The 24,954-nt window shown below is 31.7% G+C and overlaps 1 protein-coding gene across 1 annotated transcript in view; it reads right to left on the minus strand.

Moving 5' to 3' along the window:
* LOC118184368 (cell adhesion molecule Dscam2-like) overlaps window positions 1-24,205 on the minus strand; it is a 51,431-nt gene extending 27,226 nt beyond the window's left edge. The window contains exons 1-7 of the mRNA XM_035354031.2: window positions 24,064-24,205; window positions 15,612-15,947; window positions 12,015-12,314; window positions 10,314-10,565; window positions 5,248-5,529; window positions 4,067-4,333; window positions 458-793 (exon numbers count right to left, since the gene is read on the minus strand). Coding sequence (XP_035209922.1) covers window positions 458-793; window positions 4,067-4,333; window positions 5,248-5,529; window positions 10,314-10,565; window positions 12,015-12,314; window positions 15,612-15,947; window positions 24,064-24,109 — 1,819 coding nt within the window. The 5' untranslated portion in view covers window positions 24,110-24,205. The remainder of the gene's footprint in view (window positions 1-457; window positions 794-4,066; window positions 4,334-5,247; window positions 5,530-10,313; window positions 10,566-12,014; window positions 12,315-15,611; window positions 15,948-24,063) is intronic.
* Between the last annotated feature and the right edge of the window lie 749 nt (window positions 24,206-24,954).

The raw sequence follows: 24,954 nt of genomic DNA on the forward strand, positions 1-24,954 counted from the left end.
TGATATTAATCTTTTTAGCACTAATATTTCTTTTTAATCAATTTGGGAACATTTTCGTAATATTTATTACCTAAGTAAGTGTAAAAATTTCCTTTACATTTATTTACAAAACAAAGATCACAAAACTGAAATTAGATAATTAAATTAGTAAGAGAGTTTAAAAATAACTAAAGTAGATACAAATGACAAAATTATACTAAGAAATTTCTAAATTAATGCAAATGACACATATATTATTCACATTAATTTAGAATTTTTATTATGCTAAAGTATAACTTTTATATCCTGACATACAGCATATACTGACAAATCACTCAAAAGTTTAGTAAAATGTATAATTAATACAAATTGTTTTATAAAGTGCAGTACCATAAAAAACAGTTAAGTAAATTAGCCTTATAAAAACCAAGATAATTTAATTAAAATAAGTTTTTAAAGATAATGTATTTTCACTTACGTTCAACCTTTAAAACCATATCAGAGAAGTCGTTTTTAAAGCCATTGTCATAAATGCATGCAAATTTTCCACGATCCTCTGAAGTGAGACGACCATTTTTACGATCTCTTCCTTCAAACTTAAGAGTACTTTGAAGTAAATTAACATTATTGTCTTCAATACTATTTATACTTTCTATTTTAAAGAAACCACTATCTGCTGGAATGGTTTGCCCATTATGTGTCCACTGAACTTGTGGCATAGGTTTTCCTCGAGCTCGACACGTAATGGCAAAATTTGAATCTCCTTCTTTTTGGATCATATCAGGTTTTAGCTTTAATACCATGGAAACTGGTTCTGAAATTTAAAACAGTATAACATTAGAATAATAATACATATATATTACTTTCTTAAACTTCAGAAACTTTGATATAATTAAGGAATTATGTAATTATGATTGTTTGAGTTAGCTTTTATAACAAAGAATTAACAAATGTTTAAATGAATGAATAGCATTTTAAATTTTCAAAATTGTTAATGGTAATAACAGAACAAGTAACAATGCAACTAAATCTGTTGAAAGAAAATGACAGTCTTTAATTTATAGTTCAATATAAACTTGTAAAACAGAAGGAAAATTTTTTTAAATCACATTATGTCGAAAAACTAAAATTTTACAATAAAGCAACAATATACAGTATAAGTTATTACTGTCACCATTTAAAAAATAATGTTTATTATTAAAACATATAAAATTAATAATTAATCCTATGATTTTAATTAGTTACAGAGTTTACATAAAAAATACTGAAATAAAAGTTAGGACAAAAGTGGACCGATTACGACAATATTTTGTTTCAAATATTTGCCTTATGGTAAGGGTAACCAAATGTTTTCAGTTGGCCACACACTTACAGGTTTAGTATTTTGTTATGGTGCCCTCGTCATGTACAACAAAGTGTTGTACTTTATAACCTGCTTACTACATAGTTTCATAGACAATCACAATAATTCATTAAATATGACTCTATACTGATACTAGTGACCAGGTACAGAAATGAAAACAACAATTTGAGGCTCATATAGGTATATATTGAAGCTAACCCTTGAGTATGCCAGGTGCTCCCAAACTGCGCTCTCACATATTGCCAGCAGTCATATTATGAGCCTCTTTTTCAAGGAATGCATGAAAATCTTTGACACGTGCACCAAGTGACGAGAACATCAGGTGCCTGCCAAGCACATATTCAGCTACTTGAGCCTCTCTAGGGAGGATATTTACCCAACCCACTCCTTATGCTCGACTTTCTTAGAATCAATGGTCTTTTGGATCTTGTCTGACTCTATCAAAAAGAAAAAGCAACAACATATTGAAGTGATACACAAGAATATTATATTATCATTAGTAGAGAGAATCCATGAATATTTCATGATATTTTCTTCCACAAAGTATTTTGCAAAGCATTCAACAAGCTTCAAAAGGTATTTTGTGAAAAGAAACAGTAATTTTTGAGAGATAACAAGCGCATTGGAGAACGTGTATTTATGCAATTCAAGGAAAACAATCCTTCCCACCATCCTCATTAATTTTTCTTATCTACAACTGCAGTTTTCTTCTACGCTGCAATATTCTCCAATAGTTTCAAGCCATGCATATTATTGCCTTGTAGAGACACATTTAAGGCATTCAGTTTGTCAAATATATTGCACAAATATTCCATTGTTAGTAAAAAGTATGGTTCGGAAAGTATCTGGAGTTTGCATCTTGCAGAAAAGTGTGAATTTCTTGATGTAGCTCGAATGCATGGGATAAGACATTTCCACATGAAAGCCATCATGAACTGCAGTAATATAGCAGTGTTCAGCTCCCATGTCCATGCAAAGTTTTTTTGAATAGTTTGGCTTTCAGTAACCTAGTTTTTATGTGCTTTGCTACGTCCATGATACATTCCATACAAAATTCAAATCACAACTCATTGACTTTAATGCAAATGCTTCCAATGGGTGATGCAATGGGTCTACATAGCATATGATGCTCGCAATGATGATGAACACAACAGTCAAGAGTAAACAGGAGCACCTTGTGCCACCTCATGGTGCTTATTAATAGAGAGAGCAAACTTTAGGAACCCCTGGCTTATGGGAAGAAAGAAATATAATATACACATATTATCTCAAGCACTATAATTAGTCTGCTATGATAGATTAAATTTTTTAAAATATTATTATAAGATTGTTAATCATATATGTTGTATAATTATATTATAATGTATTATAAAACTGATTAGTTACATAAGAAGTATCTATGTTTAAATAACATATCATCATAAACTGTGATTAACACATCTGCTGCCACTGACGCGCTGGCACGTCAGCATGGAGCTACCTTGTTTGCCTGCTACGTTCTGGGATGATGATCGACTGTGATAAGTTATATGCTTTATTTTTAGTTCAGCTTTGGGGGTTGAATGAAGAGGTTTTTGAGACATGTTAGTGAAGCATTATTTTTATATCTTAGGTGCATGGTTTTCAAATTTTTTGTTTCAATTTTTAATGTCCATTTTTAAAAATGGCGGACAGTACAAGTATTGCAGGGCCTTCACAAACTAAGAAAAGGAAAGTAAATTAAAAAAAAAAAAAATGACTGAAACCAAAATATTAGAATTATTAGAAAAGAGTCATCTTCCTGATTATGCCAACACAGACGATGAAGATTATGGGTGGGTTTCTACAAGCAAATTGGAAGGAGATGGTGATATTGCGGTGGACATCATAGAAATGTCGGATTCTGACACAGGAGATGCAACTCAACAATTTCCGACAATCAGAAAGAACAGTCTTGTTGTCTGGAAAATAAATTCAAATTGTATGAAAAATATTTTTTGACATTTTTTTCATAAGTTTGACTTCTTTTTGTCCAATTATACTTTTTATTTCTTTTAAAGTGTGATTTTATGCAATGTGTCAATAATTTCGCAGAAAAATTATGCCAGTGGCTTAATTTTTCTGCTAATTAAATTAGCAGAATTAATTTAAAATTACGCTTGAGTGCCAGTGGCGCATGGGTGATAGGTTGAACTTGATGTACCACTGATGCTCTAGAGCGTCAGAAAAAGTTTTTAAACTAAGCCTGAAAATAAAAGGTTTTTCCATTTTTTCTGGTTTTACTACTAAAATAATAGAAACACTTTTAATCCTTAAAACACTATTTTGAAATTCAGCCTCTGATGATGGATATATCAATTTTACTGCCAGCGAATGTGTTAAGGTGCATATGTACATAAAGAAGTGTTAATGAAGCAACATTTTAAAGCACTATCTTCATAAAAACTTACATAATAATACAGAACACATATGCTTTAGTATAAAATATTTGTTACATAAAACTGTAAACATGCATTTAATCTAATCATTTTAAACTAAATATTTTAAATTATTTTATTTAAAATATTCTGGCTGTTATTTTACAGCTATAAATGCCAAAAACATTGCAAACCTCAAAATTTATGATCTGGCTAATAATGTACAAAATTAAAACAGAAAATAAATAAAAACTAAAAATATAAATAAAATAATTCCTATTGCCTAAAAAAGTGAGTTGAAAAATGTGGAATGGACCAAATAACTTACCATAAACAGTAAGATAAGCTGATGCAATTGAACCAGATCCTAAAATGTTATTAGTTTGGCAATAATATTGCCCTTCAAGACTGACATGAGCTGATGATATTGTATAATTAGCATCTCGACTGAGCATAATGTTTTCTTGACCTTCCCTCCACCATTTATACTGAGGTAAAGGATAACCAAGAGGCTTTGCCGTGCACTGCATTGTGAAAGGTTTGCCAGAGACTGCTTCAAGTGTGGAAGGTTTAATAATGGTTTCACCAGGTTTATCTGCAATAGGATTTGTAAAAATAAGCAATTACTGGCAATACTAACCTTAGTATTTAAATTACTTTTCATTCAAAAAAATTCACATATATTTATTAATAAAGACAGCATTAAAATTAATCAGCCGTTACATAAATTTACTGAGAGTAGTCACTATTACATCTACAGAAGTTCAAACATTTGAATATACATTTTAAATTACAAGATGCTTTCTTTGTTATAATATGATATTTTCAATATACAAGGGAATATATAAATATTTTCTTAGTTTAATGATAATTTCATAATCATATATACTTAACTATTTAGAATGTAAGTTTATATAATTAAATAAAGTAGCAATTATTATCTTTACAGTTTATCCATTTCATTACAAAGTTATTACTGAAGCATTATGACTTTCCTAGGACAGGAAGTGGTGACAGATTTGATACAAGTTTGATGGAAACAGTGATAACTACAGTGAAACTTATTAAACATTTTTTAAGTATCTTTGGATTGATGATAAACACATTTGCTAGTTTGAGGTGCAAAATAAAAAATATTGCAGAAATTTCTCAATACTCTGTTATATAAAAGAATAACTATGGATCTAAAGGATTTAAATAATCCAAAAGAAAAATATCGCTAAAAATTCTAAATTAATGTGAAATTCATTTTGTTCATAATGCATAAAAATTAGCTGAAGCACTCCTTGATATTTTCTCAATATAATTGTTACAAATTAATTAATTTCAGAAAGCATAGCTCATTTTATGGACAGGACAGGATATCAGTTCCTTTAACAGAAGATTTAACAATAATTAACTCTTCATCTACCATTTGCATCTACTTCTCAAAATACAAACATTGTTGAAATATGTGATAAAATAAATATTTACATATGACTGAAGGTAGTTTTAAAGGTAAAAACTTACGTTTGATATGTATTATAATAGAAGATTTATTAGATGACTCATACTGCATAGATGAACCTGATGGACGAATTGTGACTGAAGCTTTGCAAGTATATTTTCCAGCATCTTCTGAAGATACTGAATCAAGTCTCAAGGTGTCTCCAGTTTGACGAAAGAAAAGATCATCTTCTTTAAACCATTCAATAGTATGAGGAGCAGGATAAGATGCAATATTGCATTTAACTGCTAAAGATTCTGTTAACGATACTTCCTTTTCTGGAATCAAATTTACTTCTGGACCATCTGAAGGAAATGAATGATAAAATTAAAATGCAATATTTTTTCAGATTTTACATAATATTATATCAGCCACTTAAATTGTAATAATTAACCTACTGAGCAGCAGTACATGCTTTATCCAGCTGTAAGATGTTTTGTCACTTGGTACATATAATTTAAGATATTTTGCATTACTTTCTTTAATAATCTAAATATCATTTTAATGAATGTAAATTTATGAAAATTGAGATTAAAATAAGTAATTATGCAAATTTAGCTAATAAATGCTATTTAAATGCAGGTGTACAATCAAGTATTGAAGAAGGACCCTTAGAATTACATTTTTTTAAATTTGGTTAATAAATTGCATAATTATTTGTTGAAAGCCTAGAAAATTTTCAATAAGTAGATGAAGTTTTCTTCCCAGCTGAGCTTCTTTTTTTATACATTCATGCTCCACTATCGTCTTTTTCTAAAAATAAGACATCCTCCGAAAATAAGCCCTATTGTGATTTTCAGAATTTTTTGTAAAATAAGACATCCTCCGAAAATAAGCCCTATCGTGATTTTCGAAACTTTTTGTAAAATAAGACATCCCCCCGAAAATAATCCTTAGTTAAAAGAATGTGACAAAAAGAATTCGTTGAAAAATGCTGTTGATTTATTAAGTATAAGTAATAATATGTTTAGCTTTCTTAATACTCGTATTTCAGAGAAATGTTTGAAACAAAATATTCTGAGAAATTAATTGTTTACCTCTACAGTTCGTTTCAAATTAAGTCTTGGAATTTATCTTAACCAGTTCCCCATTTGCCCCGAGAGAGATACGTTCACAGGAAAGGCATTGTCATCCGTTAGACAAAATAACTGATAGTGATGTCTCCAATGCACTATGAACAGGCTACTTAGACAAGAAGTATTCATTTAACGATAGCTATATCGCAAGACATGAGAGATTCGGACCAATGATTCAACAGGAAATGGATTTGGAAGAAAATCAGAATATAATTCAGAATTTTATTTATGACGATGTTCCAGAAGAAGATGACATGACTGTAATTAAATAAATTTAAATTTCTGTATTCTGTGTAAAATAAATATTAAATAAAAATATAGATACTTTTATTTTTGCCCTTCCCCGAAAATAAGCCCTAGCACGTATTTTGGACCAAAAAAGAAAGTAAGACAGTGTCTTATTTTCGGAAAAAAAGACCGTATAAAGAACATGAAGGATCAAACTGGATGCAGGGGAGGGGAATGGATCATATCACAAAATAGTGTATAAATTAATTGATGAATCACAAAAAAAAGGCTAATTAAGATCTCCCAAAAAGATAATATCAGTCAGCAACAATAATATAATTTTTTGAAATTTTAGTTTCAAAATAATCATATAATAGGTTAATTACAATTACTACTGCATGCAATTACTAAATTTATTCCCTCTCCCAAAGTTTCACCATAGAGTAATAATTTACACAATAAATTACTTAGCATTAATTCATGGTTTATACCTATCTTCCCAATTACACAATTCTAATTAAAACACATATTTATAATAATGAAAAACTATTTTATCCATAAAAATATAAAAACACTGAAAAGGAATAGCAGAAAAATGCTGATGAATTTACCTTTAACTTTTATTTAATTTATGAATGCAAAAATAATCCATAATTGTATGCTAGCATAATACACATTGTTCAAACATGTTATCTATATTTTTGTCCAAAAATTGAAAGATTCCATTGTTTTTTTTTATTCTACAGAGTACATTAATTAAATTTATTAGGTACACATTACTCTTTTAATATGTGATGTGGTAGGGAATTAATTCGCTTTTTGTTTGTTGCATTTTTTCAAAATTTTTATCAGCATCAGAAGAAGAATCTTCGACATCAACATTTCTCATTTTAATGTCTATCATAATAGTTTCATCACTTGTGGCTAAGTGGTTTCATCACTTACAACAAAGTGGCTAGAAAAAAACTGGAATTTCAATATTTTCAGAATATGACACGGAACTTTTTCAGAGATGCAATAATGATGTCATTACACGTGAATTCTCCAAAATTTATTAAACAACTGCTTTCTATGATTCATTAAGCTCCTGCTCATGCCTTACTCCATACACTCAGACTCAACACGGAACTTTTTCAGAGATGCAATAATGATGTCATTACACGTGAATTCTCCAAAATTTATTAAACAACTGCTTTCTATGATTCATTAAGCTCCTGCTCATGCCTTACTCCATACACTCAGACTCAAGTTGCATTTAGAAACAAGAAAACACTCTTAATCCAATTTTAGTTTTTGACATCTATGTGTGAGTAGCACAGTTGTGGACAAAATTTAAAAGCATTTAGCATTGCAAACAGTATCCTAGGTGTGGCAAAATAGCCTTGGAAGTAATAAAATTCCATCTTACTGATTTTAAATACTATTGTGTTTGGCTATAAAATAAATATGAAACATAGCTAAAACAAGTTTGCATCTTTATTCAACATTTAAAACTTAAATGCTTTAAAAAAAAGAAGAAGAAGGAGGAGATGATGATGATATTCCAAGTAAACAATATTTCCATTACCATTCTACAGAACATAAATTTAAAGTAACACAACAGTATTCATTTTCCTTTGCATTACTATGTGATTCTGATTCATCACTAATTAATCTACTCCTTTTAGAAGTGTATACAGTGGATAGTGAATTGCCCTGTATGTTTGTGTGTCTCTATACAGTCAAAAGTCTTTAATCCGGACTCGTCGGGACTTCGGCGATTCCGGATTATCGATTTTTCTGGATTATAGATCATCAGTTTAAATCTGGTAAGATGGCATGCAGAAATTATAAAATTAAAAATATGAAACCGTAATTTATAAAATAATGAGCAATTATGATCTAAAGGGTATCAAATTTAACAAAAAAAGAAGCTTAAAATTTATTTGTTTACTTTATTAAACATTTCTTTCAACGCGCGCATGCGTAAAGCATACATTACGCATATCCGAAATTAGAAAATTGCAACCAGAAAACTATTTGATGTGTATTTGTGATATTTATAATGATGAGGAATTTGATTTAAATCATATCAAAGACGGAGTACATTGAGATGAAATACTACATTTAGTAAGGAATTATAAGCCGAATAAAATAAAAACATCTGCTCTGAAGATAACGATAGTGCTGACAGATCAACTTCCAGTTCATTGCGCACCGCGACGTCCCCCCCCCCCCGCACAGAGCAGCGTGAAATTGATAAACAGATTTCAGAACGGTTAGATAAACAAAGGATATGCCTTTATCCATTTTTTGTAACAATTCCTTTTTTTTTTTTTTTTTTTTTTTTTGTTTGATGGACATCGAAACATACTTTCGTTTTGTAGATCCTTTGGGAGCTTCAGCAACGGAAATTCTATTTGACATAATCGAAAGTTCAAGCTTACTTTTATAAAATTGCTCTTACAGTCTGCAAAAAATAATAAGCCGGATCCAATTCGAAGATTAAGGAACAACGCAATCATCAACATTAACTGAAATAGATAATTTTAGCTTAGCTTATACCGTCCGTTATACATTACACGCGCACGCGAAAATGTATTCTGCGCTTACGCACACGCATATGCGCAGTCGTAAAGGTCTTGCGCGCACGCGTAAACGCCTATGCGCATGCGTCAACGCGGCACATGCGCAGAAAGATTTTAGCTTTGAGGTCCGGATTACGGGTGTCCGAATTAACGACTTTTGACTGTATTTTATATATATATAGAGAGAGAGAGAGAGCCATATGTAGCAGTGGGTCATAAATATATGGATTCAGTTTAACGAACAAATGAGATAAAGTAGGCTTTCAGAATGCAATAATTTTATTCATTTGATGCACTTTAATAAAGCTATACAAAAAGTTTTTTTTTTTTTTTTTTTTTTTTCATGTGACCTATACAGCAAGAAACTGCAATAGGATAAATTAATTTCATTGCTAAACTATTTGAAAAAAATTGTTTTGATACAACAAAAATTACTCAGAACACATGTTTGTAAAATAGGCATTTTACAAACATTGTCAAAGAAAACAATGTAGGTAACCTTTTAAAAATTTCAAAGCTTTTTCAAACCAAACATGAATATGTGTATATGACATGAATATAAACATGAATTCTGTCTAAAACACTAAATTAAGAATGTGTCTAAAACACTAAAATTAAGAATTTCCTATTTCCATATTTCAATTTAATAGCTTCTCATCAGCAAAAATAGTTTAATACAAATAATTGTGTGAAGTGTGTGTGTGTGCATGTGTCTCAGTTAATGCATTTTAAAGACCTGTTTTTAACAGGATAAATAGTTATTTGCTACTTGGAATCTTCTTTTTAAGGAATGTTTAAAAATTCACCTCACATGAATTTTATCTACGTCTTTCAAAGAAGTTAAATTAACAACCTAATTCATTTAAAAAAGTGGATAATTTCTGAAAGACAAAAGTTGTTTTTGTTAGCAATACTTTCCTTAAGTAACTCTTTACAGACTTTCATCAAACATATATTTGCCATGAAATCATTTAAAACTTTTCTTCTTTTTAGAAATATTACTTAATTGATAAATAATGTATTGTAGTATGAAAATATTTGTAAAAATACAAGAAGTTAAATTATTCCCAAAAATTCTAGCCTTGCATACCAGTACATTAAATTACAGCAGATTTAATTTCACAGTTTTTTTTTTTTTTTTTTTAATTTACACAAAAATTCTTTAGGGCATAAATTTATAGATCAAAAGCACTTTGCAAGTATTTCGATAATACTTACGTAAAACAGAAAGTTCTAAATTTATTTGGGCTTCACCAATTCCATTTTCTGCCACACAAGTATATGTACCACTGTCATCTGGATGAACAGAAGGAATAGTATGATTTGCAGTATGTGACAAAAGTTGGCCTGATTTTAACCATCGCACCGATCGTGCTGGTGGATTTGCCAAAACTAAACAAGCAAGAGTAGCATCATTGCCACTCAGCACTCTCAAAGGATTATAGGGGCCAACTGTAATTCTAGGAGCATCTGTAAATAAAATGAAGTTTATAAAGTTTAAATAAAAAACACAGTTATGAAAAGCATTTGATAAACAAAATATTCCTTGAATGCATATCAGTTCATATACAGTAATAGTTTTGATGCCCAGAATAAAATATTTCTGCAAAGTTATTATCTCAAAATGCATACATTTTGAAAGCTTTTCTAATCCAAATAAAATTTTACCTCCACTTAATACTAATAAACACTTCTCTCCATCACTTACAAATTGATTAAGTTCTGAAGATTATAATATAATTAAGATATAATTAAGTTCTGAAGATATAACTTTTTCATTCTCTTTTTTATTTATTTATTTTCAGATGCAAATTTTAACATGCATTTTGAATTTATTCACTTCTCCATGTTACATTATCAAGTCCTCAGGGCACAATATAAATTTATTTTATCCTGCATATTGACTCTTTTCAGATTACAGGATATGTTTCTGGCAAATGTCATATAAATGTAGACAAATATGCAATGTGTAATGTAGCAACATGTGGAAAACAGATCCCAGACTTGCTTGAATTCAAAAGGGTACCTTTAGTCAAGTTGAGCACTAATTCCTTGGTCTATCTTTTAGCTGGTAAGTTGGAATTAAAGATCATAAAGATCACTTTTAACACATGGCCATGTAAAACACTGCACATGTTCACTGTGGATTGTATGCACCAAAGTGATGACCCAGATGTGATCACTGCTTCCTCCCACTAATTGAAACAAATGTATCCAGCACCTCCAGATCTCAACTCAAGTAGGTCTGCATATACCCACTGACGCAACAGAAATTGCAACAACTGCATACCATGTTAAAATAATAAAGTGGAAAACTGCATAATAATACATGAAAACACATCCCTTTTTTGTTCTTTGAGCAAAAATGCTCTTTTGTTCCACTGGTCCCTAAGTTTTAGTTAGTAGACAAGAATTCCTAGATTTAGACAAAGTTTTGGACTGTGGATAATTTTCTCCTTATATTCCACCAACACTGCAGTATTCATTCATCAGTAATATGAAACCCCAAACATAATATTAGGGCACATTTAGCCCTGCTTAAATGTTTTTCAGTCGATGCACTGTATACAAAACCTTTGTTATAAGTAAATGTACACAAAAGTAATATTAAATCAAGTGCTTACGTTATTACTTATTGACCAAACTTCAAAATATTACAGGAGCATGTATATAAAATATTTAACATATCAAATTTTATTTTCATTAAGTGCTTAAAATGAAATGCAAACTGGAACTAAATTTTGATGTCTATTATAAGCTTTTCAAACTACTAAGGAATTACAATATTTTACTAGACATGTTAACAGAAACAATAAGTAAATGTATTTTCCTAAATGTAGATTTTAAGAATAATGAACAGAAAAAAAAAAAAAAAAAAAAACCACTAAACCATTTTAAAAATCATGTTGCACAACTTACATTGAACTCTTAATAAAACTGATGCTTCTAGTTTCCTGTTTTCATCCACAGCTCGATTCCAAACAGAACATCGATAGGTGGCATTATCATCCTCCATACGGGGATCAATAGATAGAACACTAGTTGTTGGTCGGTCTGGTGAGCCTCCTTTTTGAAGCTGGCCTTGGAGTGCTCTCTGTCCTTTATACCATTGAATTAATGGATCAGGACTTCCACCTTGACTCATGCAAGTTAAAGCAAAAGTTTTACCTTCTACTCCCATTGGTTTGGGGGGTGTGATTTGTGGTATGCCAGGAGGAACTGTAATTTAAAAAAAATTTATAAGTATGCCATGTAAAAAGAGCAACAAAATAATTCATAATTAGCATGCTATTTAAAACAGACTATGCTGTTACTGTTTAAATTCCAATTTGAAACTTAACAGAACAGTGAATTAAGTCAGTTTCTGCACTTTCAGTGTCTTTTTGCCAAATAGGACCAAAAGTAAACTTTCAGTTTTGTGCACCGAAAAACCTGCCTTCTTGCCCGCTGGACGAATTACTTGTTTTTGCGTAGAAACTAATTTTACTTATAAATTTTTTTTTAATTGTTTTAACTATATTTGGTGCTTTATATTTTTCTATATTTTTTCAATTTTTAATAAAGATATTTTGAAGTTTCATGTATTTTAAGCCTTTCCGCAAGTTTTCAAGTGAGAATTTAATTAATTGAATGAGAAATATATCTCTAATGAAATCCGAGAAAGAAGTTTAAATGAAATGCAGTAAAAATGTGTATAATTTAATATTCCGTAGGAGGAAGTCATGAGGTGTATACATCAGATTTTTTTTTTTAATTGATGTTACTTTCGGCTCGCCGCATATTTGAAGTACCGCCATGACGCACCGACACTATACATTTACAAACATCCATGCCTTCTCTGCGATTCGAGCCCGGGCCCTTTGCGGCAGGGCAGTCTATGACGTCTATACCCAAAATAAACCTACGTTTGATTTTCTTCCTAGCACTCCGCCAGCCTAGAGTTAAAAACCGAATTCCTAGCCGTTCACCTAAGCAGTTAACACTGTCAGTTGTGCTTTTTAATCTCCGCGCTGTTTTTTAATAATAATAAATGCTATATTTAGGGATTTATTTATGAAAATATAATACATACATTTAAAATCAAAGCATAATTTAATATAGTATTACATTAGACATATTCAAATAGTAGTAACCATGTATCAAATATTAAGGTACGAAAATGATTAATTGTGAATTGAAAGCAATCTTATGCAAAGCATACTGCAGAATAAAAATTTAAGATATAAATAACAACAAAAACTAAGTTTCAAATACCAGATTTACGCTTTGTACTTCACTAGCGTTTAGAATGGTAGGAGTGATTCTCCGCGAATGAATTTCGGCGGCACCTGCGGTGTTTGCTTCACCGCATATTGGCTTTGATTTGAAAGTCTCTTGAGGCGATCGAGACTGTTTTACATTATATTTCCGAGAGCTTGCTTTCTTCTACTTATATTTTTGGTAAAACATCGAGATTTGAGATTATTCAAGGTAACTGAGATTGTAACCACCTCGGTTAATCGAAAACTCGTTTGATACAGACTCAATTTTAAATCAGGCCAGTTTTTCTTTCAACAAGATTTTTTTTAAACAAACACCTTTATTAATAAATAAAATTACTTTCTTTCATTTAAACAAATAATCCACACAACATTTTATTTCGTCACAAAGTATTCATAAAAACTGAAACGCAGTTTCAATGTTATCGTCACCATCAAGCTCATCACTGCAATTTTTATTATCTACTAGGCGAATGATAAATTTGTCCAGTCAACTGCTAACTCATAGCCCACTCAATTATAAACTAGGTTTTCTGTTTTCTACATTTACCCATTTTGAAGCGCACATACGAATCCATTGTCAGTTGGTGTCTGACTGTTAGCCTTGTGAATTCCTCTTATGTGTAAACTAGTCGTTTATCGTTATGCACGATAGGAAGACCATCACATAACCCAATACTGATTTATTTTAAAGTGGAGGCCAAAAAATCAAGACTTGCGAATGTTATTGATTTTCGTTTTTACTCTTACCACATTTTCCAAGTGATTTCTGTAAACTTTTAGCTCTGTTAATAGAGAACCAGGGGCGTAGCTAGAGTTTCTAGAGCCCGGGGACAACTAAAAAATTTGCGCCCCTTTCTGTGTGCCAGAAATGGAAAATATTTCATTAAAAAATTTCCTAGTATGAATTTGGTGCCCCTTGGATGCTGCGCCCGAGGACAGATGTCCCCCCTTGCCCCACTGTAGAGAACTCAATTGATAGAACACGGTTAGTAGAAGATCTACTGTACTGGTATTCCATGACGCATTAGATTTTAATTGTTCATCCACGAAACCTCATAAAACCCCTAAGAAATATTACTAATTAAAGTCTTCCAAGATCCTTAATTTGGCTTTCAAGTTAAAAAAATGCATTGCTTTTAAGGTTCTCCGAAAAAATTTTAAAAAAATATATATATACTTACTCAATAATGTATATCTTTATTTTATTTCTTAATATCTCGGATGAAATTTTAATACGTCTAATTCAAGTAATTAATAATATAACTAGTTAATAATTTTTAAAAGCGTCTTTACAATTATTTGGGTCGTTAAAAAAAGTGTTTCTAACAAATACTCGTATATTACCTTAACGGAACCTTAGTGCAATTTAATCGCCTGCGGCGCGGCCACCTAACTACGAGTTTTTCTGCTATGTTTTCGTTGACGAATTTCAATGTATTGAAAATAGCGGGTTTCTGAATTACTAAATGAAAGACATTCATACGTCATAACGACATAAGTTATAATCTATTCATAGAATTTAAAAGAAATTTTTAAAAAATCTGAAAGATTTGAGATTCAATTCAACAGCAATATCGCAAAATAATTTTAAAATGAGCATTTATTTAGATTTTGCGACGCACAGTCTCGCACGCTGGAGATAATTTTTTTTTTTTTTTTTTTTTTTTTTTTTTGTACAACGTTGCCATTGCTCGCTTTGAAATCCTTCAGTTTGTTAATCTTTTACAAAATATGAAAACGATAATAAAACAAATTTCAAATCTGAGCTTCCAGATGTCCATATTCGCAGGAGAATTACGTTATTCAAATTTTGATGGCTCTAGGTACCGTTGTTTTATCACAATGCGAGCAACATACATACATTTATGCAGATTCTTCATTATTTAATTTCTTTAAATATAATACAGGACGATAATATTTGGTGGCAACAATTTCAAAAGTGAAGCAACGCTTTTAGTAAATCAACACACTATGCAAAAACGAAATTAATAGTCCTTCTGGGCGAATTGCCGCTTTGGACTAAAAATCTTAATATAAAATACTGCTTTCTAGTTCATTATCTCCTTGATTAGGCAACACACTTTAAATGAGATCTGCTATCAAAACTAGATTCAGAAACAGTCAAAATACATATATTGTGGCAAAGAAAGAGGGATGAGAACTATGTAACTTTGCTTAAAAACTGTTGGAAATATTTTCTAAAAAAAAAGAAAAGAAAAGGAAATCAGGAAAGCATTTTAAAAAAAGTACTTACTTAAAACAGTTACCGAGTAGAAAGCAATTTCTTTATAGCCGCTATGTGGAAGGGATGATCTACAGCGATACAAAGAATTATGCTTTGCATATTCTGCTTGGAGTATTATGAGATCAAATCGTCCTTCTTCAGTTGAAGCATCAACGGAATAAGAATCATGACTGAAAAACACCCCAGCAGCATGAATGAGGTCGGGCTTATTATCATCAGACATAAGAACCCAGAAGATTTGATCTTTTGATAGTGTTCTGGAGCCGAAACGACATGGAAGACGTACGCTCTTACCTTGGACTACATCAACGTTTTCGAGCTGTTCGCCAAAAACGCAAATGATGGCTGAAAAAGAGAAACACAATACATGAATAAGTGCACAAGAATAACATTTAAAAAGAATCACACTTAATTAATTGTAAGGCACGAAATATGCAAATTAATATTAAGTAACATTAACATAATTTAGTTGTAGAGACATTATGTTATTTCGAAACAATAGACATGAAAAATGAGGAATGCCCCCGCTGGCACTCGAATCTCGGACCTTTCGAAAACGCGCCGAGTGTGCTGACCATTACACCACGAAGGCATGCTAAGAATGCGGGAGAAATATCTTATATACCCCCTTTTAAAGGGTGAATGGGGATTAGGGGACCCAGTCGTCAAATCTTAGTGGTGGAGAATCATCATCAACCACTTTTTTTAGTTCGAGCACCACTGTAGAGATATTAGAAGCAATAATAGATTTATTTAATAAAAATGCGTTAGTTCAAGAAATACAACAACTTTTACTACGCCTTCCTGCTTCCCAACGTCCGAACCTCGTCTGGGTCAAAGCACATCGAGGTATCTTAGGTAATGAACTAGCGGATCAACAAGCCAAAGCGGCAGCTCAGGCAAGTAGAACGTCCTATCTATGTTTATCTTCTTCCTTCTTCTTATGTTAAAAAATTTACATGGAAAATTCTTTTGATAAAGTGGCTACAAGAATGGATTTCTGGTACAACTGGTCGAAGAAGAACATATAAATTTATTCCTAAAGTCTCATCAAAATTATATTCAATCTCTATCTCAGTTACCTGGTTTGCCACAAGACATGGCATTTCAAGAGCTACCTTCATCGCTTTGGATTAAGCTCAGATAATCTTTGTTGAGTGTGGAAATATTGCCGATCCCGATCATATCGTTTCCAATTGTACTCATCATGCGCAATATCTTCTAAAAGTTCCATCCAAACAATTTTGGCCACAGTGGTTCAATAATTTAATAAAATATAAAACAAGCCTCAGCCAACTAGACAAAATAATTTCACACTGCAGATCTTCAACACTTACTGTTTCCCATAGCCAGATGCAGAATCTATTCTTCTCTTTAACGTTCAATGTTTTTTCTTTTTAACTGCTTAACAATAGCACTGTACTTTACTTTTTTTTAAATTATTTTTCTTATTATTATTATTCTAATTTTAACATCAGAGTTCTGTAACTTTGCTAGGATATGTTAAAATAGCTTCTCTTTACTATTAGTTCCTTTACGAAAATTTTGTCAAAATCATGTGCTCTTTGGTTGTGGTGTATATCCTAGTTCTTTAAATCAAAAATCTTATCAAAAATCTTAATTATCACTCAGTATTAATTCAGTCCAAATTTCCAATAACCATGCCTAACTTTCATATCAATGCTTTTTACATTTTCCCTTCAAGACATAGTTTCCATCCAAAATCATTTTTCTTTTTCTAATCGTACTATGCACCTACTGCACAATGCACAATAGTCTTTAAAACAAAAACTTTCATTTCCTTATGATTATCGTTCAATTTACCACATCTGATCCGCCACCCGGCCCTTCGCTGTGGTACGCTGATAGTGGTTTCTTCCTTCCGTGGGATGGCATCATCCTGTTCGTTGTCCTACAGGACAGCTTAGATCAGGAGCCGTCTCGTCGGGTAGAGCTGTAGAGATGTTAGGTTATTTTGAAGCAGGAGAGGTGAAAAATGAGCAATGCCCTCATCGACACTAGAACCTCGGACCTCTCGAATACGAGCCGATCGTGCTGACCGTGACACCACGAAGACATGCCGAAAGAAGGGAGAAAAATACCTTATATACTCACCCCTTTTAAAGGGCGACTGGGGATTAGGGGACCCAATCGCCAAATCCTGGGGTGGGGAATCATTATTCACCAACCTTTTCATATCGGGCACCACTGTACAGTCATTAGTTTTTTTTAATTCGCACTAAATGGATTTAAGATCATACAGCATTATATATATATATATATAATTAACAAGCAAGGTAGTACAATACCGTAAGACCAATTTGGTCTAAATAATTTGTTTGCGCAATATGCTGCAAAATTAAAGATATGAGAAATTGTAGAAAGCTCGCCAAAAAGTTACCAGGAGCTGTGGCTCCAAGAAAAGTTCAACACACTTTTAAAAAAAACAATGTCATTGAGGGGTGAAAAATTATGCTACACGTTAAATTAAACACAGTAAAATACTAATCTTTGGAAACTAGTAACGGCAAAAATACAGTAAATACCAATCGATGTGACAAGTGTAAAGTTAAAACATAAAAAAAAAACAATCGATGGTACAAGTGAAACATAAAACAAACATAAACATATAAAAATACAAAGCGGAAAATGGTAAATTAGCTTAACCCGAAGTTCAACCTGGCTTTTAAAGGGAAATTTCTAGCTGAACGTCGAATTAAGCTAACTCCATTACGCGTTTCGCCGAAACAGACAATTGAAACTTTTGCGTTACAAATTTTAATTAAATAGACGAATTGTCTTAGAAAATTTATTAGTCTCAATTCTCTGTTAGGACCCTAAGCTATAGCTTGTGTAGCTTATACGTAAATCCGGCCCTGGCTATATATATAAGGCGGGAGAAATACCTTATAAAGTGATTAAGTAACCAGGGCAAGGCGGGAGAAATACTTTATAAAGTGATTAAGTAACCAGGGCCGGATTTACGTATAAGCTACACAAGCTATAGCTTAGGGTCCTCCAAAAAATTAAAATATAGTATAAATAGTATTAAAATATATTATAACAGACTTATAAAGGGCCCCATATCTCAAATAGCATAGAGCTTTATCAAGTCTAAATCTAGCTCTGTAATACAATTAAGTAACATTTCTAGCGTTAATGTTCGAGATATTGCAAGGTCGAGTCTAGTATACCATACTAAAGAAATATCGCAATATGGTTACATGGTTTCCTAATGTGCACAAAAGTTATTTTTAGATTTTCAATATTATCTGTTTGCCCTTTTATTATCACTCAGTATTAATTTTTAACTTAAACAAATACAAATAAAAAACTGAAAAAAGTTAAAAATTAGTTTTAACTTCGTTCAGTCTTCAAGAATACTTAACAACGTTAAAAATTAATTTCCTTCATTCTTAAAGAATAATTCACTTTGTTCTGCAACTCGACTACCTGCCTGACGCAAGAAGCCTAATTTTTGGCCTGATTTATCATTTGATAAGTTTATGTGTTTAACATTAATTATCTTTTGCTTTTGACTTCAAAGGGGGTGTATGCCAAATTTTTTAACTAAGGTATTTAATGGCATTTGCACACTTATTAATAGTTTAAGTTCAATATAATACTAGTGACAGAAATTTTAAATGTTATAAAAATTAAAATCTTATATATTAAATGAGTAAACTAGAAATAATATAGTACCTGAGGGGAGGGGGGAAAGAAAAAGATTCGTAAAATATACCATGTTAACAATAGATATCGTTAAAACACATGATATAAAGCAAGCAAATTCGATTGGCAAAACTGAGTCACTCTAATGACTCGATGTGCAAGATTGCTTTTAAGATTTATGAAAAACCACAATATTTGCAAATGGAGTCAAAAAAGTTATTCTTGTTCATAATTTAAGCTTAAATATAACAGATGCTTAATATTTTAAATTTCAAAGCTGATAAAAAATCAGTAACAGATTTTGTAACAATTTGATGCTGTTAATGCACTCCTCTCCCCAAGAATAACAGCAGATTTGCTAATCCATATTCGTGGAGCCCAGGGCAAAAAAGACTGAAAGAAAGTTTTATTGCTAATGAAATTGACTAGCTACAGAAATGCAAATATGAAACATAGGAAAACATTTATCTTATATAAAGCAAGGCATATTTCGTTTCATATTTTAATTGTATTAAAATAATTCAAATTCGTCAGTGGATCTTATTTATTAAAAAGATATTTTATATGGCAAAGCATTACAGTCATAATAATTACCAAACATATTTAAGAGTAGAGGCGAATAACAGAAGTTATTTCATTTCTCGTGTATAACCTTGGAAAAAAATTAATTATGAAACTTTTTTATTCAATACTTTTTTTCCTTTCATAAACATCGCAAATAAAAAGTTGTGATAAACAATTATATAATAATACTATATAATCGTCTTACTACCGTAAGCATAATGTTGAGTTATGTTATTTCTGAAATCATACTAAAATCAGATTAAAATATTTATTCAAAAGCTACCAAACAAGCATTTCCCACCAGAGGCACGGCAGATGAGGATTTATAACAATAAAATAGCAATAAAGAGATTCAAAGAATGAAAAAAAAAGCCCTTTTTTCTCGCCTAGGGCTGGGAAAAGCTTAAGAACATCAGGCTTAGGTCAGAGACGTGTAAAACGACAAAACTTTTTGGACCACAGCTGTGTTTGGCTTTGGGATAGGGTTTGACATTCAGTAAACACCAGTTCGACCGGCTTTTGCGAGTCAGGAAGTTCAGGCACAGAAGATGAATTCTTTCTTTGCAGAATGCAGCCTTCGGGGTGTATGTTTCGTGCTGGCATTTCAGTCCAGGGTCTTCTGCGCCTTTTATTTACCCAAGCAGCTTTCACAGATTGAATCGATAAATTATATCCAGAAGTGAATGTTATTCATTCATTTTCTGAATCTCATATTTCGAACCAAGAATACATTAAGTAAACTTTGAAGCTTGGTTTAAAAATAAATATTAAGGGATGGTACTCCTCTCTCTTTCTCACATCACAAGTACTTTTCAAATGCCATATTTTCATGGTAAGCTGTCGAGACGATTGCATACTTTCGTAAATCATAATAATTAATTTAAACCTATTCTTTCAATTATTTAAAATTAAACAACTGAAATGAAGTATCCTGGTTGCATTTGATAAATGAAAAACCATAGCTGGAGCACTTCGAAAGACGATTCATTCTTTCAGTGAAGCGACTTTTTTTTTTTTTTTCCAGCAATTAGCATTTAAATATGAGATCATTTGAAATAACAGAGCTTATTTCAATAATATATATCAACACATTCGGATTTGAAAGAAAATTGTAACTAAGAACTGAAAAAAATATTTCTTAGTAAGAAATGGCATTCTAAGATTCAAGGATAACAAATGTTTTCTAAATAGAGGGAAAATTAGAAATTGAAGCATTTCTTTCCTTCTAAGGTATACAAGACCGAGAACTGAGAGAAAAATGCATTCAATCAGATATTTTTCATCAGCCTTAAAATAAATGTGACGACTTTCATCTCCTTTCAAATCCTATAACCTCCCAAAAAACTTCAAATGCAGAAGGGTCAATAACAATAGGAAAACTTTTACTACTTTCTATCAAACATTTCCATTCTTCACTGACTTTTGCTGAAATTTCACCCGCCGTGATCCTTATCGTAGAAGAATAGCAGTCTTCCTGCGTGAGTACTTATTGAACAATTTCCAAATTCGAAACCATCAGATGGGGACTATTTTCCCTAACACTTAACAAAGACAAAGTCGAACTTGACCATGGAATAAAATAAGAGTAACCTCTCCTTGCTGGGAAGGGGTAGGTGAGAGAGAGATGCGTTGAAATAATGAAATGGCGAGTAGGGGGCACTAGTATAATACGAAGGACAATGGGTTCGGTCAGATGGCAGGACATGCTTCAGTGCTTCGCGTCTTTCTCTCTGATGCATAGCGAATACAGACAGCATTGCCGGCTTCTTGAGAACTTCTCTCGTGACACTCTTTGCTTCCGTTGCCATAGCGGCGGGGGATTTTCACACAGTCCCAATATATATACGCATGCGCGTACACTAAGTTTCGTTCTTCCATGATACCCAAGAATCCAAAGATTAATTTTTACGAGTGCCTAGGGTTTAGTAGCCTCTGCCTCCACGTCATAAAAATAATAATGAGCAGAATTGAGAAATGATACATGAAAATCGTTAAGGAAAATAAATAAGAAAGAAAACATGATTTGAGAAAGTTTAAGGAGAAAATGTAAACTTGCTATTAAAACTCCACTGTTCCTTTACAGTGGTGAATATTGCAACAAAATAGAATTAAGTGGAAATAATGAAGTGACAGTCTTACAATACAGAAAAAAACCAAAAAATTAATTTTACGTTCCCTTTGCTTCATACATTTCAGTTATAGACATGTCCATTTGGTAGCTAAAAAGTATACATGTTAAGTAGTTCTCCTTACTATCACCTTACTTTCTGGTAATTTAAAAAGACAGTAAAAATATTTTAGAAGTTGACTGTAAAGAAACCATTTAGAAAAAAATTCCACTGCCTATACATGCTTAAGGTTTTAAACATTCGAAAGAACAAGTACTATGCAAAAACAAAGAATAGAATTACAAAGAAAAAAAAAAATTCAGAGTTGAGGATGCGCTGAAAGTTTCGTAGCAGGTACCGGTTGAAAAGCAAGTCATTCATTTAGTTTAGACGTAGAGAAACTAAATTCTATTTTGGATGAAACCTACAACAAAAGTCTGGGTTTTAGGTTAATTTAAGAAAGAAAAACATAAATAAACATAATAAAAATTAGATAAAATAAAATCTGAAAGCCTTCAGATTTTACATTAAGCCGAAAGGGGCGTTTTTTTAGCGTTTTGTGTTACCTTTATTTATTACATATCATGTTTTTTGCACTTAAACCATAAAATTCAGTTCAACAGCTATACTGCAAAATAATTTTATAATGAGCATAAGGTATTTTTCCCGCCTTCCTAGCGCGTCTTCGTGGTCTGGTGGTCTGCACGCTGAGCCGGTATTCCAGAGGTCCGTGGTTCGATTCCCTGCGAAGGCATTTGCTCATTTTTCATCAAAAAAAATTTCAAAAATTGCCTAATGTGTCTACACTAGCGCTCGAACTAAAAGGGTGTTGGATGATGATTCTCCGGACGCCAGGATTTGGCGATTGGGTCCCCTAAAAAGCCCAGTCGCCCTTTAAAATGGGTAGTATATAAGGTATTTCTCCCATCTTCCTAGCCTGCCTTCGTGGTGTGGTGGTCTGCACGCTGAACCGGTATTCCAGAGGTCCGTGATTCGATTCCCGGCGAAGACGTTTGCTCATATTTTATCTCTCCTGTTTCAAAAATTACTTAGTGTCTCTACAATCTTTAGAATTTCCGATACACAGTCTCGCGCGTTGGAGATAAAAATGTTTTTTACCCCGTACAATGTTGCCATTGCTCGCTTTGAAATCGCTGAGTTTGTTATCAAAAATTCGTTCAAGTTTTACAAAATATGATATAGATAATAAAACAAATGCGAAATTTCAAATTTGGGCTTCTAGATGCCCATATTCGGGTGGAAACGTAAGTTACTCAAAATTGGATGGCTCTAGGCACCGTTGTTTAAGCACAATGCGAGAACACATACATACATTTATGCAGATTCTTCATTATTTAATTTCTTTAAATATAATACAAGGCTCTAATATTTGGTGGCAACAATTTGAAAGTGAATCAACGTTTATAGTGAATCAACGCAAAATGCCAAAACGAAATTAATAGTCCTTATGGGCAAATTACTCCTTTGGACTAAAAAGAACTTGTTCTTTTGAGTCTCCATTTATTCCCTCTTCTAATGCGAAAGAAATTTATGGCGGGCATGTTAGATAGAATAACAAAATATAACTAAAAATTAGGAAGAAAGACCTGAACTTTGAAGTAAAAATTCACTTTAAAGATGTGGGCAAAATAAAGAGAAATAATAATTAAAAAAGTTATTGGATTATTTAATGTAACTTGTAACTAATAGGTTTTAATTAAATATCAAAGAAAATTTTTAAAACTAGATATTTAAAATAAATTAATTGATTAATAAACAAACAAAAAATAAAAGAACAACAAATGCATGAGAGGTTTCACCTGTAGTTTCAAACATCCATTTGTTAATTTGTGCTATTCTGGATTGTTCTAAACATAGAAACTTAAACTATTATACTAGTAAAGATAGATTACATTGTTATGAAAGGAATTCAGAAGTTATTCAAATCATATTTATTAGTTTACTTTACTTTCCTCTACTAATTTTTGTTAAATCAGATCATATTCACGACATAAATTAATATCACATCAAAGAAACATGGATACAAAAGTATTCTAATTAAAGAAAAGTCAGTACAATCTCTAGGCAACTCAAATATCACATGAAAGAATTCTCACCTGGAATCAGGATCGTCAAGATATTGAATAAGATCCTTTCTTCCATTAAACAAAAACAGCCCTTTAGAGGAGAAACGGCGTAGCCTGGAGCTCTTTTATGTCTATCAAAACACTATAATTGGCTTTAGAATCATAATCGAGGGATACTGATATCGTTTGAACGATCAAAAGAAAGGAAAAAAAAACTTCTTAGCCTTGATTATTCGGATAATAAATAGATGTCGCTTCCACCGCTGATCGGTTTAAATAACTACTGATTTATTTTTTAAAAAATATCTGAAAAGAAATTCCATTGTAGCTGCTTTATATAATAGCAGACGATACAGCTAGATGAATGTATCAGCTCCGATGGCAATGATTGCTTTAGAAGCGTCCTATTTAAAAGTTAGAGCAAGCCATTCGGAATAATTTTGTATGTTGCTAAATATTAAGACTTTTCTACTTTTATGTATTATAAATAATATTACGTTCACATTTAAAAACGATTTATGCCATCATCGTAAATCCAAACCAAGTATGATACAGGGACATATCAAAATCGTTAGGCACTTATTTCGACAACGTTCGGCTTTCTTTTGCAAATGCAATTACGGTTGCAATTACTTACTAATTTACGTAACTTAAATATTCCAATTACTCTGAAACTTAACTGAATTTTAAATTTCAGATTTCTCTACACATTGCTTTTTTTACTTAATTCATATAATCAACTTACGTTTTAAGTTGTTTTCGTAAGCCATTCCCCCCTTCCCCTCCCTTTTTAAAATAGCTTTTAAACAACAGTCCTTTATTTTTCTCTCGTGAAATAAACATACTAAAAAATAACAATATATTTAAAATTCATGAAAATAATGGAACACAAAATTCTGTTTGACAAGAAATATACCACTC

This window comes from Stegodyphus dumicola, chromosome 10, assembly GCF_044657685.1.
Source record: "Stegodyphus dumicola isolate Sdum_Otavi_A_Nest chromosome 10, ASM4465768v1".
NCBI classification, from domain to species: domain Eukaryota; kingdom Metazoa; phylum Arthropoda; class Arachnida; order Araneae; family Eresidae; genus Stegodyphus; species Stegodyphus dumicola.